The sequence below is a fragment of the Streptopelia decaocto genome (genome assembly GCF_964273445.1).
Source record: "Streptopelia decaocto genome assembly, chromosome: 1".
In the NCBI taxonomy this organism is placed as follows: domain Eukaryota; kingdom Metazoa; phylum Chordata; class Aves; order Columbiformes; family Columbidae; genus Streptopelia; species Streptopelia decaocto.
The window spans coordinates 198,344,629-198,361,521 of NC_138663.1; the positions used below are offsets into that span (position 1 = coordinate 198,344,629).

The following is a 16,893-nucleotide window of genomic DNA, read 5'->3' on the forward strand; positions in this document are numbered from 1 at the left end:
ACCAAACCAAACCAAACCAACCAACCAAACAACCCCAAACAACTACACAACCCCCTAATTTCGCCAACACAGGACCACACAATAATCCCAACCAAAATAAACTCTGCTGGAGTATTTAACAAAATACTAGATGAAACTTTTCTATTGAATACCCAACATTAAGGTTAATAAATCCAATGGAGTAAATGAAAACCACTACTGAAAGTGTCCTCAGTACATTACACAGCTACCCATGCTGAATAAAAGACAAAAATCACAGTTCAGTATTATCAGCATTCTCACACTACTGCACTTAATAGGGAAAAACATACCTATCAAAGCAATGAGCAAAGCAGTTACCAGTCACCCTGCTGTAGGCAGCTCAATAAACTCTGCATCCTACAGTCTTAGCACTAAACAATATATGCACTTTTCATACTTTTTGACAGAAGAGATATTTATTTTTCACACTTTATATTTTCATTCAGTTTAGGATAGAGATTTAGTTACACTACAGTTAAGAAATTGCCCTCACTAAACTGTCAGCATCAATATAAACAAAGAGAGCTATAGAGTTGACAAGTGCATTTTTAAGTTTGGAACAGCAAGACGTTCACTCACAACTACCTATGTTCATGTGCTCACATACATATAAAGTGTATTTATTCATTATTTGGTAAGATATGGGACCTCTCCACATCGGGCAGCTTGCCTCCAATATGGAGAAACTGACAGATCTTAATTTATTAATTTTTGAAAATATAAATCAGGTTCTCAGCACAGGGGTTCATGCCTATTTTTTCACTGTGGCTCCAAAAAGGAGCAGTGGTTTCAAATGGTAGTAAAACCATTTGATCAAAGCATGATCAGTTGATAAACAAACAGAGAAACAAAACTACACCATTTTTTTAGCACATGAAGAGTTCTTCAGGTACAATACAGGCAACAAACATTAGCTTCATAATGGGTAAGATTGCTGTGAGTTTAAACTACTGTCACTACTCAGATGGGCAAGTCTGAAAGGAAAAGATAGTTAACACCTAGGGAGCAGAGAAGAATATTTGCAAGGACACAGGTTATCTCATCAGTACCTCTAACACAGGCAATTATTGCATGTAGAGAAGCTATGGAATTAAGCTGTGGGAGGAAAATCATATTATTGCAGAAAGTTTATAACCTTAGTAAGTACATGACTTTTCATTCCAGCACAGCAATGAGTTTAGCTCCTTGGATCATTTCTGAAGGTGTTTTATACACATTCTGATTTTTTTTCCCCCAAAGTTATACGAATACTTCCATCATCTATTATCTAAATTTATTTAGTCCATGGGAGCAATTAAATTTCTCCCATATAGTTTTTGTGACACTAGTTGCTATAACAAATCTTTCTTTCTAAGATCTTGACATATACTGTGGTATTTTTCTCAGCCATTCATGGCAAAAATTATCAGCAATTAGAAGGAAGTTTATTCATACTGCTATTTTGTATTTCTATAGGTAGGAGGCAACCTGTAAACTAGATTCTATGAGGAGGTTTGAGCTTGGATTTCTTGAGGTTAAAAACATTAGGTACTTGTACTTGCAACAGAAGCTGGACATGAACCAACATGGTTGTTCTTCCATCTTGCTCATCTTATTCTATGACAGTAAAGCCAGGAAGATTCATGAACACATCTAGCCTGATAATTTTATATCATATTGAAAAACTTCTGATCAGCCCCGTGGAAGAGAGCAATAGACAGAAAAAAGAAAAAAAAAGAAACATAGGGATTAATGGATTAATGCAATCTAAAATTATCTAGAAAGCAACCCAGTATTATTCTGTTCCAACACAGGAACACACACTTTCACTCACACCCTCCATAGAATTTCTATTAGAAACTTGATAAAACATTTCATTTTTAAAGATATTTAATTTTGCATTCCAGCTTGAAGCATTGTCATATCTGCCAACTCTCCTAGTAGAGCTGTTCCAATATTGTTTTAACCTCATTACTAGAAAACTGTATCTAATTTCAAAGCTGAAGTTGTCATAATTTAAAAGGTTTCACTGCCACTTTATTGCATTCCTATTAGAAAAGGCCAAGACAATGCTTAAGAAACATTATTCTAGCCTCTAATGACTTCTTGAAATGAAGTTAATGACATATTTTATTACGTATTTGTTATACTGTTAGTGCTGAATTGAAACTGGAAATTATTCTGCATTATGGGCTAACTATTCCTTGTACATGTCTGGCACTAGAAGAAAGGGAAAACAGGCTTGTTGCTTGTTGAGACACAGTTTTATTGTTTTCATTACTTCTGATCATGAAAAGTAATCTATAAGCACATTTTGGGAAAATGATGGTCATTTCATAGAACAGATTACTTTTGCTAGCAAACCTATTACAAATATTCCTATACAAACCTTATAACTGTTGCAATGTGTTTCACAGCTTCTGAATTCCCAGCCATATGGATAAAAGCAGCAGAGGTTCCTGGGGATGAGGACTTCCAGTGAAATGTGATCCACTGCAGTAGTTAGAAAAGTAAGACATGCAATATCTGGGGAAAGTACTAAGAACTAGTTTGAACATCTTGCTGGCAGGCAGCAAGAAACAGGCTTTATGAATTAAATCAGTGGGTCCAGAGTGCTGCCTTTAGCTGGCAGCTGCCACCTCTTACTGTGCTGTGCAGAGCTGAAAGGTTGTCCTCCATAGTCCTCTTCAGCTGAACTTTTGGCTGAAGATAAGCATTTTCCACAGTAGCCAAGAGACAGGTTTGGCAGTTTGTGGTAGTGATTACTCTGAGTTAGTCTCCACACAAACTCGGTGACTTTGTTTACAGTTGCTACAAATTTTAACGTTACTTTGGCGTGAAAAAAGCAACATTTATCAAATGGAACAGGTTGACTCTACTAGTAACCAAAGTGATCTATCAAATATTAATTGGCTGAGCCATTTTTAGTGACAGGAGAGAGATGTATTGCCTTGTCCACATATGGTACTTAGATGGAGGTGCTGGATGTAAGGATAAAGTTTCTGAATATGCTCAGGAGCACATAATGCAATTCACCACTTACTGTTATTCCTGAAGATACTCAAAGTCAGGAAGCTGCTTGGGGGTCAGGGATCTTTTCCTGACACGCCATGGCAGGAGCATTTTCCCTAACATGTGGCTGACTATGCTGAACTATCCTACAGACAGGATAAAGAGATGACCTTATGAAGTAGCATTTACAGTCTATTCACAGTCTGGGCACTTCTCACTGACCCAACACTCAAAATTGTCTATTTCTCCTCAGACTTTCATTGCTATTTAGGGAAAGTTTTGTAAGTATAGTGTATACCCTACTAGAAATGATTATGTTTGAGTTCAGAATTCCAGAAAGTAATTCGGATTCAGGTGGGTTTAACTACAAGTGGCTGTCTCTGTCCATAGACTATATAGGGAAGGAGAGCAATTAGTCATTAACTCAGGCATTTCAGTTTAAACATTCAGGTTAAAAGAGATAAATCCGGCCCTGCATAGTTGCTGGTTTGTCTGAGTCTTTGTGACAGCTTCTTAACAGCAGACTTCTCCCCACTAGTAACACTTTAAAAAGATGCTTTTATAGCTTTTTTTAACATTATTTTCCCACTAGCCCATTATCTTTCTATTAACCTACAAAAGTAAACAAGCAAAACAGAATGACTCATTCTTTATTGTACTCTGATATAAAAGCTAGATTATATGAGTGCTATAGATGTTGGGCATCCAACAGTGAAAAGAGATTTAGTCTTTAATATTTTAACCACAAGGACAGAAAAGGATGAACAAACACTTTAATCTAAACCACTATGAACTGTTAGTGCTGACTCCAGGTCAAGATGAGATGCCAGGAGTACAACATCAGGACTGAATCCCAACAGCATGTCATCTCCAATGTCACTCCAAAAACATGAAGTGCTAGAGCAATTATCCTATTGTGTAATCTGAAAACAATAGATATATCTGTGTAAACTGTCAGACAGAAAGGTAAAATCATTATCTTAACATAAAAATATTGCCTCATTATATTTTTGTATAATACTATCAGTTAAAAAGATGTGATATACTATCATGTCTAATGAAATAGAAAATATTTTAAAAGCATCAGATTGCAATATGCTGATTCTAAACAGTTTGACTCATTAAGGCTTATCCGCCAAGTAAGAGGAAACAGAAAAATGAGGGTATATGTGCAGTTTAAGGTTTCTTCAGGTTGGTGGTAACACTAGAATGATTGGAGTCTACTTTTCAGTGGACACCACAAAATTTTTCTGGAGAAAGAAGATCTGTAATCCCAGTTCCAAACTGGTGATAATCTAAGTACCAGTTTGCTGGACAATTGTTTGCATGACTGATAAGAGCTTGTTGGGAGGTAGGATCTTTTTAATGAATAAACATAAGTGTACTAAACTGAGAATGTATAGTGAGGTAGGTAATCAAAATATGTTCTAGTACGGTAATTATATTAATGGAGGCACTCCTACTGTTATCTCATGAAATATCAATCATTAGTTTAATTCTTGTATACATGGCGATGTTTTTGTTCTGATTCTAGTTATTGCTCACATTTACTATGGTCTCAGCTCTGAAAAGGCCAAGCACATCAAGTACTTCCATACTAAAAGCGAGACATCTCGTGATTGCCTAACATTTGGTATTCTGCAAGTTGAAAGATCACGTCAACATATAAGCATATAATTCTGTAGCTCCAACCAGGTATAAAAACCTGAATAGCTTATTCCATATATTCTTGAAAATAGAAAATACACACACACAAATCTATGCAAAGGAGCAGAAAGGTTTCTCATAAAATTATTTCCTTATGTGCCTACTCAGATTGACTCTTTCTGTGACCAGAACTTGTCCAGTTTTTAACACTCTTCATTGATTAACATTAAACACACTTCAGGATTCTGACAGCAGTAAATAATTTTTACCTTTCCATTCTTCTTTTGAATTAAGAATTATACAAAGTGCAGCATCCAACAGATAAGTGCTTTCCTCCCCAATTCAATTAAGCACTGAATTCAGGAGTAAGAATGTGGGTAGCAGGCTACCTTGGACTTCAGCACTGCAACAAATTGTTCTTCTCAGTGTCTACAAACACAGTATTTCAGGATGGGCAGTAGAAAGGTTAAGTTTGTTCTGACTTTTCTATTTTACTTGGAAGGCTGAGAACATGTACATCCCCAGGCACCAGTACTTATCTAGAGCTCAGTCTTTTATGCTCAGCTATCAAAGCTGACAAAGTTGCATGGCATTTGCTATACTGTCATCAGTGCAGGGCCAGGGGTGGAAGGTAAGGTAGGTAATAAATGTTATCAATGATAAACACTGGTAATTCATGTGTTCATCATGCATTTGGCAGAGAAGCAACCTTTCACATACTGCCCACTTTGATGTAGGAAGGACATTTTCTATAAGGCAGAGGAATAAAACTGAGAAATAGTCCTGGCACTCAGAGCAGTGTGCATATTTTATATGGTTTGGTTAATGAGTTTATGAACCTTAGGCTATGAATTTTAATCCTGGCAGTGGCTGCTGGAATTCTGAAAGTCACATGTTGAGCAGGTTTGAGATGCATTTTGGAAGCTGATAAGTGCAGATGACAATTCCTAAAAGCCTCCAAGTAGACAGATGGAGAAGGATGGACAAAATAAAAGACAGGAAGGACCTCAGATCACTGTCAGCTGTAGGTCAAAACTAGACAGGACACTTGTTTTTGTTCCACATATGTTCTCTAACTTAAGAGCGTTTTTCGTAAGTCTCCATTCATATAATAACAGCAAACAACTGTTTAGAAAAAGTCATGCTGTTTTTAATTTTGAGCACCATACTGAGAGATACAGAGTAAAATTCACTATTTAGGGAGTCTTTGCTTGGCAATGAGAATGTTTTATGTGAAAAGAAATGAATGGTACATAGAGATGAGGCTTAAGGACGTGTTTACCCACTCGGTGCTATGAGCAGTGGCCATAGGGCCTCAGAGGTTCTGTCTCTGAGCAAGCAAAGCCTTGCTACTTTCATTATACCCATAATTTTATTGACGCCACGAATTATGAAGTCTTACAGAGAAAATTAGTCTCTTTTTGACCTGATTAGCATGCAGGAGGTAATAACATAGAAGTAGATAAGTGGGCAGAGAAACAGAAAGACATAAGGGATATATGCTAGTTTAAAACAGAATCAGAACTCTATAATAGTAATTCACTCTATTTTGTAATCTTTAACATAAACTTTGAAACATCTTATCACAGGCAGCAATAATTATTAAAAAGAATGACAGGAGCTCTACTCTCAAGCAGGCTTTTGTCAAGTGTCTTAAATCTGCAAATAAAAGCCACAGTCTTACTTTTTCTATTAACCATGAGCTGATAATCTGATGTGATTTTGTTCTGTTTTAAAAATATTTATCCTCTTCCTGAAACACAAAGAGACCTACCTGTTTGTCTCATTCCATGATTAGGGAGTTCTGTTTTAAAACAATGCCCTTCAGCAATATTCAAGTCCAGCCTCTCTGAGAAATCAGTGCAGGAAAACCTTAGCAACTCTAGACAAAAAAGGTTCTCTGCTTAGGTAATACTAGCCTGAACCAAAAATAAATAGCCTTTACTATTGACATAAAAGCAGATTGCAAGGTAATTATGGGGAACCAGGACAATAAAACCCCAGGAACATACCCTCAGTCCCATTGTATGTAGGACAGTGTGGTCCCTGTATCCTTATATGATTTTCCACAGAAAAAATCACAATTACACCTGTCAAAATGTCCTGAACATATAATTTGTAACTATATGTGCATTTGTAAGTTATCAAGAAAGTTAAACACTACCAACAGATTAAATTCTGACTAACTTGATTTAAATTTAAGCTGACAACCTCTGAACTCACTTGAGGTATTACTGTAACTTAATCAGATACAAAAATCTGAATTTCAGATTAACATTTCCTTCTCGGTGACCTGTTCACTGACCACTTGAGGTCTTTCCCTACAGGAAAGCCTTATAGGAAAAAAAACCAACAACCCAACTGTTGGTTCAGAAGTGAGGTAGACCTAGTTCTAAAATGACAGCTTAATTCTTCTTCAAATCTAACTTGTCTTGAAGGGCAGTAATATACCATAAGAGAAAATCAACATATTATCAGTCTTGAGACCTCTTTGCATCTCTTAATTATCAGTATTTCATAAATGTAAAATTTGTGAGAATGTAAGTGTATAACTGTGAGCTGTAGATATTAAACTTGAGTAGGAGACATAATTCACTCCTGAGTCTGGTATTCAGAAAATACATTTTTATCTGCCTAAACATACTTTTACACATCACTTAAGCACACTTGCATACATTCATGGATAAGCAAAATCTGAATAACAGGTTCAGCTTCAAGATAAAAATAATATAAAAATAAAGTTGACACAAACTAGGGAGGTCATTTGTTCTCTTCTTGGATGATTTCCCTCACCACTTCAAAATCAATACAATAATGTGGTATGCTCTTCCAAATACTGGTTGCTTGTAAAAGTAATCCAATGATCTGATGATTTAATGGATAAGTACTGAATTTTAATACAGCCCAAAAAAGCAGGAATTGAATGAACTTTATCTTACCAAAGCAGCATCAATATCTATTGCTCCATCATTAAGAACAGCACATTCAGGCATCTAACTTATTAGGCTACCTTGAATTGCATCAGCTGCAGGAACTATTTTCAGTTGTAAACATGTTATAGTGAATGCTGTAAGACAGAAGCAGCTCCAAATGCAGAATGATGTAATCAAATGTGAAAGGTATGGAGTGAGTAAATTACCAGTTACACAGATTATCTAATTAAAATAGCTTTGAAGCCAGTTTTGTTATCTTTGATTAATTTCAGCTCTTATAGCATTACATTTTCTAATGAATTATTATTATTTATTAAATCATTACACAATTATCTTTGTATATGAGAAAAATATGTGATATCACATTATATTCAACAGCATGCAAAAGCAAGTACTGCAGTTAAAAATGATTTATTACAGGAGTTTCAATGTACTCGAGTAATATGAAAAAACCCTTACAATCATAAAGAATCAAAAATCAAAATTAAATGTAATATGACAAATTCTTTAGAAATCATCAGATATAAGTAGCAAATTAACAAATAAGAGGAATAGTCAATTTTAAACATGGTGGTAAGTGACTGGCAAGAGTTTTCAGGGTATTATGTTATTTAAATAAAGTACTTCCGTAAATACTGGCTTTCAGTTTAAATTTCAAAGTGGTTATGTGTTTCAATGTTATGTTAGAATCAGTCACTGCTAACACTCTAAAGCCTTTGCAAGATGCTGGTTTAATACACATACCAAAACAATGACTATGATAAACAGCTGAAGTTCATTCTTGTATATGAAATGTTAGTATACAAAATTGCTAGAATATCAAATGCGTCTCAGAAATTTTGCAACATGTTATTGTGTTTTACAGAGTTAGAGAGTTCTTTAGGAGCAAACTCTACTACTTAAAGGTATTCTGTTTAACTGCAGTTGAAAGTAAGGACATTTTAGCTGTGTGAAACCAACTGCAGGCTCAGGTACTACAATTTCACTGTATAATGCCTTCTGCCAGATGTTGACTTTTAACTCTTAAATTTTGCAAGGTTTAAGACATAGTTCTTGAGAAAATAATCTAGATTTGAATTTCTGAAATGCTTCTGAATTTTGCATCGAAGTTCTTAGAAACTGTAACAAAAAATATAACCTTCAATTTAAAAAAAAATTAAATTACATTAATAGATTGTGGTTGTAAGATACTACTACTAGAATCACCAAAACAAAAATATTACCAAGATTGGTAATGTGCCTGACAATACAAGATAGAAAAAAAAAAAAAAATCCCTGCCCAAAAGTAATAGATAATATAATATAATATAATATAATATAATATAATATAATATAATATAATATAATATAATATAATATAATATAATATAATATAATATAATATAATATAATATAATATAATATAATATAATATAATATAATATAATATAATATAATATAATGGAGTTACAGGAGAAAAAACAGATTAGATTAGACTGTTTCATGCATGCATCCAATTCATGGATGCTGATATCCACAGGCACTTTTCTTTATTAAGTTCTTGTCTCCAATATCACAGTATTACTAAAATATTTTATTTAATTGACTTTTACTAGATTTCATCTTGAGATGACAAAAAACCACAGTAAGTTTTGAAAGAATTTGAGAAAAGTGTAGCTTCATAAATGTTGAGAGGCATTATAAGGGGCAGCATTAAGAAAATAGGGCAGCCTAAAAAGATCAGAGACAATACACTATCAAATTATGAAAATTCTCATTTGAGAAGCCTAAGTGATTATTGATTGACTCACTTTGTTACTTGCAAAGGTAACAACTACTAATATAATGCAAAAAGAAAAATCTGTAAAAGAAATACTACATGGACAAAAATCATAATGATCAAGAAAACATACACAGAATTAAGAAAAAGAAAAACCCAACTTAATAAGTGGATTCCAAAACCAGAACATAATGCCAAAGTGAAACATTCTGCAGCTGTTAGACTTCAAGAAATCCTGTGGTAATAAATGATTTTCCTTTTTTTTCTTTTTTTAAAATAAAAAAGTCATCATTGTCTTCAAATGAAATATGTATCTGTCCTCTCTTTTAAATATTGTTCAGTTTTATGCACAAAATAAAGGCAGATAGACAGCACTTGTAAATCTATTCAAATACATTTTTATGATTTCACCACTTAGCCAAATAGTTTTAATTATGATCATGATGATGTCATGCTTTTATTTCTTCTTATTTCTGTTTGCAGTTAAAAAAATAAATAAAGCAGAGTATTTTTTCACTTTGTTTTGATTTACCTGAAAGACAGCCAGTGAGTGACAGAAACAGAAACAGTTTCCATGACAACCACATCATTGGTCACAAAGGTCTTCAGTCCCTCTTTGTGCAGTTTTTAGCAATGTTGACGTTTCTTCATTAAAGCTTAGCCTAGTGAGACAAAGACAAATCTCTGTTAGGAAAATTAAAAATATCTTGCAATGATATGATGGATAATTCAAATGACAAAGCTGTTCCTAAAGCAATTAAAAGTCTGGTTCCAAGAACGCTGTAGGCACAGGGGCAGGTAGCATCTTGTTCCAGTAGTTACCTGTGTTAATAGCTGAATTATCTGTGGCAGTGCTTTGGATAAACGTATGGATATCACCCCATAGCTGCATGTCTATTGAAGCTTTGAATTTCCAAAAAGACAAAAGAGCGTACACATATATTCTACAGTAAAACATATTCCGAGCGTAGAGCTTGGCATTGTTCTTTTTTCCTGAAAGCAATGTGTAGATATTTGGTATTAAGCAAATTAGAAAGCCCAAAATGGAATAATAATTTGCTTGAGGAAATTAGGAATTTTTATTAATTACAAAGTGAGTTGAAATAGATTCCAGTTTCTTCCAATTTATTCATTGTGTAAAGAATCTACCAATACATTTGAAATGACCACCATTCATAGAGAACAGATTTTGCATATTTATCTCTCTCTACTACCACTCCTCAGATTTTTGTTTCCTCTCTGTGCCATGACTTGCAAATACAACTTGTTGCACTATTAATACATCTTTGATAACTCTGTTCTTAGCTATTACTTTGATAAGATCAGTAATATCAACACATCAAAATGCAGGGATTTTTATGTTCAAATGACTGAAAACTCAGTCCAAAATATGAGATATTTCAGCTAGTTATGTATGGACACAAGTGTACTTCCAGTCTTTGACTTGAAAAACATTAAGCTGCAAAGATAAAGTTCATTTCCTGCGCTGGTCATATCTCTTTAGGAAGCCTTTGAGATCTTCTTCTTGGAGCCCAAAAAATCTTCAATCCATATAGGCTGTGATCTACAAGAGCAATCCCATAGGGCAAAACAATGAGACAAAGGACAGCTTGGCTTTGTTCCCTTATCAAAACCCTTTTGGGGACAGTATGACTCCCTCAAATTATAATCAACTTAATTACATTCCACAGTGGCTGTTTTGGGGGGTGTATCCTGTGTGTGAGAACACACACAGTAAGCAAGCAGAGGCAAAGCTCAACACAGTCACAGAAAAAAGGTAATTTCATGATGTAAGAGCAGGTGAGCAGCTTCCTGCTGTATTATTGCATTTCACCTGCTTTCTAAGCCTCTCTAATTGTAACCTATTTTGATAACCTTTCCATCATATATAGGGACAAACATGTATCCATACATATATAGAGAAATAGACACAGCATGAGCACAAAACGACAGCATCTGTTTAGGAACTGGTAGTTACTCCTGCAACAATCTAAAGGTGTAACTTGTCAGCTTTCATTTACACAGCACCGCAGGTACAGCTTTCAATGCAGATAACAATTCCCTATTAGGACTGCACTTCCTTCCAGGTAACTCAGACCAGGCAAACTTAATATCGGCTGTATACATTAATATAGGCATTTCTGAAAAAGAACATAACAATCTGGTAGTCAAGTGATTTTTACACATAGCGCCTGTAGCTCATCTAAACCTCCACAGGAAACCTCCTCAATTAATTATTAATGTCAGCTGCCGTTGTTTTTCACTTGAGTGATAATCTGCTTTTTAGTCACTGTGTTCCTTTGGTTAGTGAATTATCTCATTCAGCATTCTTTGCTGCCCAAGCCTTTGGGAAATAAGTATTTTCATTAATATTTAATTTTTTCCCTCATGGTCATATCTATTAAAGAGGGTAAAGCACAGCTTCTCCCCTTCCTCAACTTTATTTCCTTTTTCTCTTTTCCTCACTTGTCTTCAGCTGCTTTTATGGTAGTGCAACACAGAAATGATGTTAACTTGGTCATTTCTCTGTTGTGCAAAAATATACCAACTTTCCAGCATTAAAGTGTAAGATTGTTGTTGTTGATTGTGTTAATAGTGACCTTATTATCATGATGAGGAATAACTGGATCCAAGCAGTGGGAGCATCATAGTGAAAGATTAACTCATTTCTTTTTGCATTCTTGAAACACCATGATTTTAAGATCTCTGGAAAAAAGGATATATATTTTAACAAAAGTTTCATTGAAGACAACAGAGTTTTGACAACCTCTGCCAGATAAGGAGCCTATAGCTAAATAGCTATAACAACTTTTAAGTGAAAACTCTTAACGGTGACATACATAACCTGACCCTATCGATGTAAACCAAACTTTAGTCTTGTTACATAGGCACATTAAAATGTAAAAGCAGTGCGCAGTGACAGGGAGATGCTCTGAATTAAGCTATGAATGATCATAAGAATATAGAACAGAATATAAGTTCACTTAGTATTGCAAAAGAATAGAGCTGAAAATGCTGCTCAAAAGGACTTTAAAATAATTTAAGGTGAACAGTAGCTATTTTTTTTTCCTCAGATATGAATTTGGACCTCATAAAAACCAACTGTCTTGTTTGGAATAGTTTCTTGGCTTAATTGCTAATTCAGTGAAAGAAAATAAAATGAAGCTGTCTGGAATACACTACATTCTATAGGGTTTTTTTGTTTGGTTGGTTGGTTTGGGTTTTTTTTGGTTTTTGGTGGTTTTTTTGGCATAATAGCATGATTTGAAAAAGCTCTACAGTCTAGTCTTTAAAAGTAAGGATGGAATGTCTACCATTTTTTGAGTTTTTTCTTTCCTGTTCTTATTCTGGTTTTCTGGTTTCTTCACAAAATATGCAGACTCATTGAGGTTTGTTTTATTGCTTGTTTGGTTGGTTGGTTTTGTTTGTATATATACATATATATGGAGGATATGAATTTTCCCCAATAGAAATTTATAAAAATCAGTGATCTAAAATAAAGTAGATGTATATAATGAGTAGTAAACTATTTATCTGATAAATGTAACTTCTTGTTCTGCACAAAGAATTAGCAGATGCAATTTTCAGTTTCTGCATGGTGCTACCATACTTCGCAATTACTTTGCAATTTGTTTTAATTCTGTGTGCTGATTGTTAAGCTATTACCACTAACATGCCTGAATTATCAGAAAAAACAACATATCCTACAAAGAACAGACACATTTCTATGGTTTTAGATAGTATTTTTAGGAAATCTTTTTCATCACATTTACAAAGTGGAGGATATTGCCTTAAGGTGCCATGAGACTACTAATAAGGTTGCTCAAAGTAGCAAACCTATGAAATCAATAAATTAAACAAGCTAAGTATCACTGACTAGGCTTTATATAAAAGGCATGTTATAATCTTGGAAAAAGACAGAGGTCTAACTGAAGATCCACGATTTGAAGCACTGAATAAAGCCTTCTAATCAACACTGAAGTCTCTGTCCCTCCCTATATAACCTTTACTTCAGTCAGCGCTTGGAAGACATGAATCGAATTGCCACTCAACAGTTCAGCCCATCTTCCTCACTCCCATGAGTATCAGGACTGGTAAAGTTCAGTCTTTGGAGAATTAGAGGCTTTAGAAAAGCAAAGGCTCAGATATGATGAAGTTCATAATGAGCAGAGGAGATAGCTTGACTGGAAGTTTTTTAAAAAAGCTTACCTGTTGAGAGTTCCCTGATGACATATTTACGTATAAACTTAACTACTAGACCATGATTATGACAGACACTGGTTATACAGAATATAAATAACCTCTACAGAGTTCATGTCCCTGGTTGCTTTCAATAAAGAATTAATTTGCTCACTCCAAAATCTTTTTGACAATAATATTTACAAAATGCTTTACATTTAATAAAAACATGTTAAGTTATTATTTGATAAAAGTCATACCATAGACACTTTTACAATGAAATGTCAGTGGAATTTGTTATAGGACAAATGAAAGTGAAATTATATTAAGCCAATGTAAACACCAAGGCATCTTGTAGGATTGGTTGTCACCCCAAGGGAAGACCATTTATTTTCAAGGCTAAATAATAGTTCAACCTATAGTAAAGAAACCGCAAGTTTTAGCAGTTTCATAAAACAATTTCTGAGTTGTTTTCTGAGGACTTAATTTACTGCTAACAGTATTAAAAGTTTATTCTGCAGTGGAACCTTTCCTTGTCAAGTTCCTTCTGGCAAGCAACCAGGACTTTCAATTTCTAAATTAATATTTTAAGAGGGGTCTTTTTATTCATAATGTTAATATATCTTTCCAAAATACCAGTCAAATTCTAGGAAGAAGCATAGAATTCTACTGTGCAAAAGAAGCAAATTGGCTATTTCTGAAATGTGGATCAGTCGCAATTTCTATATTGGTGAATGAGCATCTGAATTACTGCTCTGAAAAACAAAACATTTGATTGCAAATGCTGAATAAGAATCTCAAAATCTCTATGAGTTTAAGAGGTTCTGAATTATTCAGATGAACTAAAGCTGTTTTTTTAAAAAACTCCACACAGTACCCAGAAAAATAAGAAATATATTGTATTAAATATTGATTATTTTATAGTATTTGAATGTATTTACACATGTATTTTTAAAAGAGTTTTTGAAGGTGAGAAAAAGGATGTCTCCCTTTTGAACACATGCATATCAAGCTGGTGATGAAAGCAAGGAAATGATAACATTTCAGCCAATTGACTGCATTTTATTGTGTTTAATATTATCTTTTCACCACCAAATTAACCATTAATAAATATAGCACAGATTAACAAAATTATTTGACCAAGAAGGCTGGTTTAATGCTGATTATTTCAGGGATCATTCAGTGTTAGTTGCTAGAGGAGTTAGATCCTCTTTGGGATTCTTACTGCAAATCAGACATAAAATGTCATTAGCATGCTCGGGGGAAGGAGGAGATGTGAGAAATATAATAATTCTCAGCTTCTCTAAACTAGTAATCGTGAGGTGCTGCTATTTATCTGCATTCACAGAATCAAAGAATCACAGAATCAAAGAATTACATAACGGTTGGGGTTGTATGGGACCTCTGGAGATCATCTAGTCCAACCCACCTGCTAAAGCAGGTTCATCAGAGCAGATCACATAGGAATGTGTCCAGGTGGGTTTTGAATGTCTCCAGAGAAGGAGACTCCACATCTTCTCTGGGCAGCCTGTGCCAGGGCTCTGGCACCCTAAAAGAAGAGAAATCTTCACGTTTCTTCAAGCCTATATGAAAGTTTCCACAAGATGTAAAAAATTGAACTGGTCATTTAACTCCTATCCTGGTGATCTTGGAATAAAAACACCCTTCTTCTGTAATGGACATTCCTCAGTATCTTGCTTTAGTTATTCAGAAATATATTCAAGCACTTTTATTAAGTTCTACAGATGACCTCAGAGAACTTGAGAAATTCAGGGAGAAAAAGCTATGGAATTGCAGGTCATGTTGATGACCTGCCCTTGACCTGCATTATTTATATTAGACTTGATTTATTTCCAACAAAGAATTGCAGGGAAAGAAAGAAAAAAAAAAAAAGGTATATTCTTATGCTGGTCTTTTTAGGCCCACTTATTTATTTCTAGGCTCCTCTGGGAGCTCATAAGGTATGCCAGAGTAATCACATCTGGAAATTACCTTTCCTGTGCAAATCAAGGAAATTAAGGACAATGATAGGACCAGCATGACATGCTGTTGTTTTGTGTCTCAGCTGTACTCTGTAGATCTATCCCTAATGTATAAGAGAAGCAGCTCATCTTGGCCTCTGTTCTGCAGCAGCCAACTAGTGCCAAGAGGGAAGATGACTGCAGTTAAATAAATATCCTTGACTTCCACTTGCATCTGGTATTATATCAGCCAGTATAAATATGCATAGCTTAAGACTTCCACTTAATGCAACTGCCAGACTAACCATATTATGCATTCTAATAACAGAAAACAGCATCACCACTCAACTCTCTACAAGGATATAAAACCCTGCAGATTGTGTGTATATCATGCTCTGAAGTAGCGGCCACAATCTCTCTGTGGACCTGTAAATCCAATTCATTTTTGTGCTCAATTCCAGACAAATCAGTTCTGGCATAACAGGGTGTATTGTGCACCAGGGTGTTCAAGATACACATGAAAAAGATCAATAAATTTTCTGTGCCTGACACATGAGATCCTGTTCACTTTATAAAGTGGGTGCAGGGCAGGGTCCTGGAAGCATGTTAGGGAAAAGTTCCTCCAATACCCTGCTTAAGAGAGGATGGGAAGTACAAAGAGAGGTTTGTATGTAAAAAGATTGTATGTGAATGATCCATTAGTGTGCATATGCTACAAGTCTGCCTCATTGTCAACCACAAGTTAGAAAAATGATAGTACTCTACAGAAAACTTGTCTTAATGTCTCATTCATGAGGTCCAGGGCAACACCTGTGTTAGTCACTGGCAGATTTCACATTAATTCAGCCCTCAGGTTTAGGTAACAAGACTGGTTTTAGTTAATTATTTTATCATAGAATCATAGAATCATTTAGGTTTGAAAAGGCCTTTAAGATCATGGAGTCCAACTGTAAACCTAACACTGCCAAGTCCACCACTAAACCACCACCTTAAGTGCCACATCTATGTGTCTTTTAAATACCTCCAGGAATGGTGACTCACTCACTTCCCTGGATAACCTGTTCTAAGCAAAACACTATTCTGCTTTTCAAACATGATGTTTTTCTGTAATATTTATATTGTTATTTGTGTTCTCCAAGTTGAGGTGATCGATGCACACAGATCCCATGACAAGGGTGCATCACAAAGCAGCTGGACTAGACTATTTAATAGTTGTAACATCTCAAGATATGAAATATTTTATATAATATACAGTAAAAATAAATTATATTTGGAACTTCGCTGTTAGATCTATAGATAAAGATGCAGAACTTGAAAATGCATCTTGAAAGCTAGAATTTGTTTGGAGAAGACACTTGAAACATTCAACTGTTGTTCTGAAACAGTTATGGTGGTTTAAATG

At 34.7% G+C, this 16,893-nt stretch overlaps 1 protein-coding gene across 2 annotated transcripts in view; it reads right to left on the reverse strand.

Moving 5' to 3' along the window:
• The window catches only part of CNTN5 (contactin 5), a gene marked incomplete at both ends in the record, with an annotated part of 350,824 nt that extends 340,883 nt beyond the window's left edge, over positions 1-9,941 (reverse strand). For both annotated transcript variants that reach the window (XM_082053237.1, XM_082053236.1), the window contains one exon: positions 9,884-9,941. In XM_082053237.1, the coding sequence (XP_081909363.1) occupies positions 9,884-9,941 (58 nt within the window). The remainder of the gene's footprint in view (positions 1-9,883) is intronic.
• Positions 9,942-16,893: the final 6,952 nt, after the last annotated feature.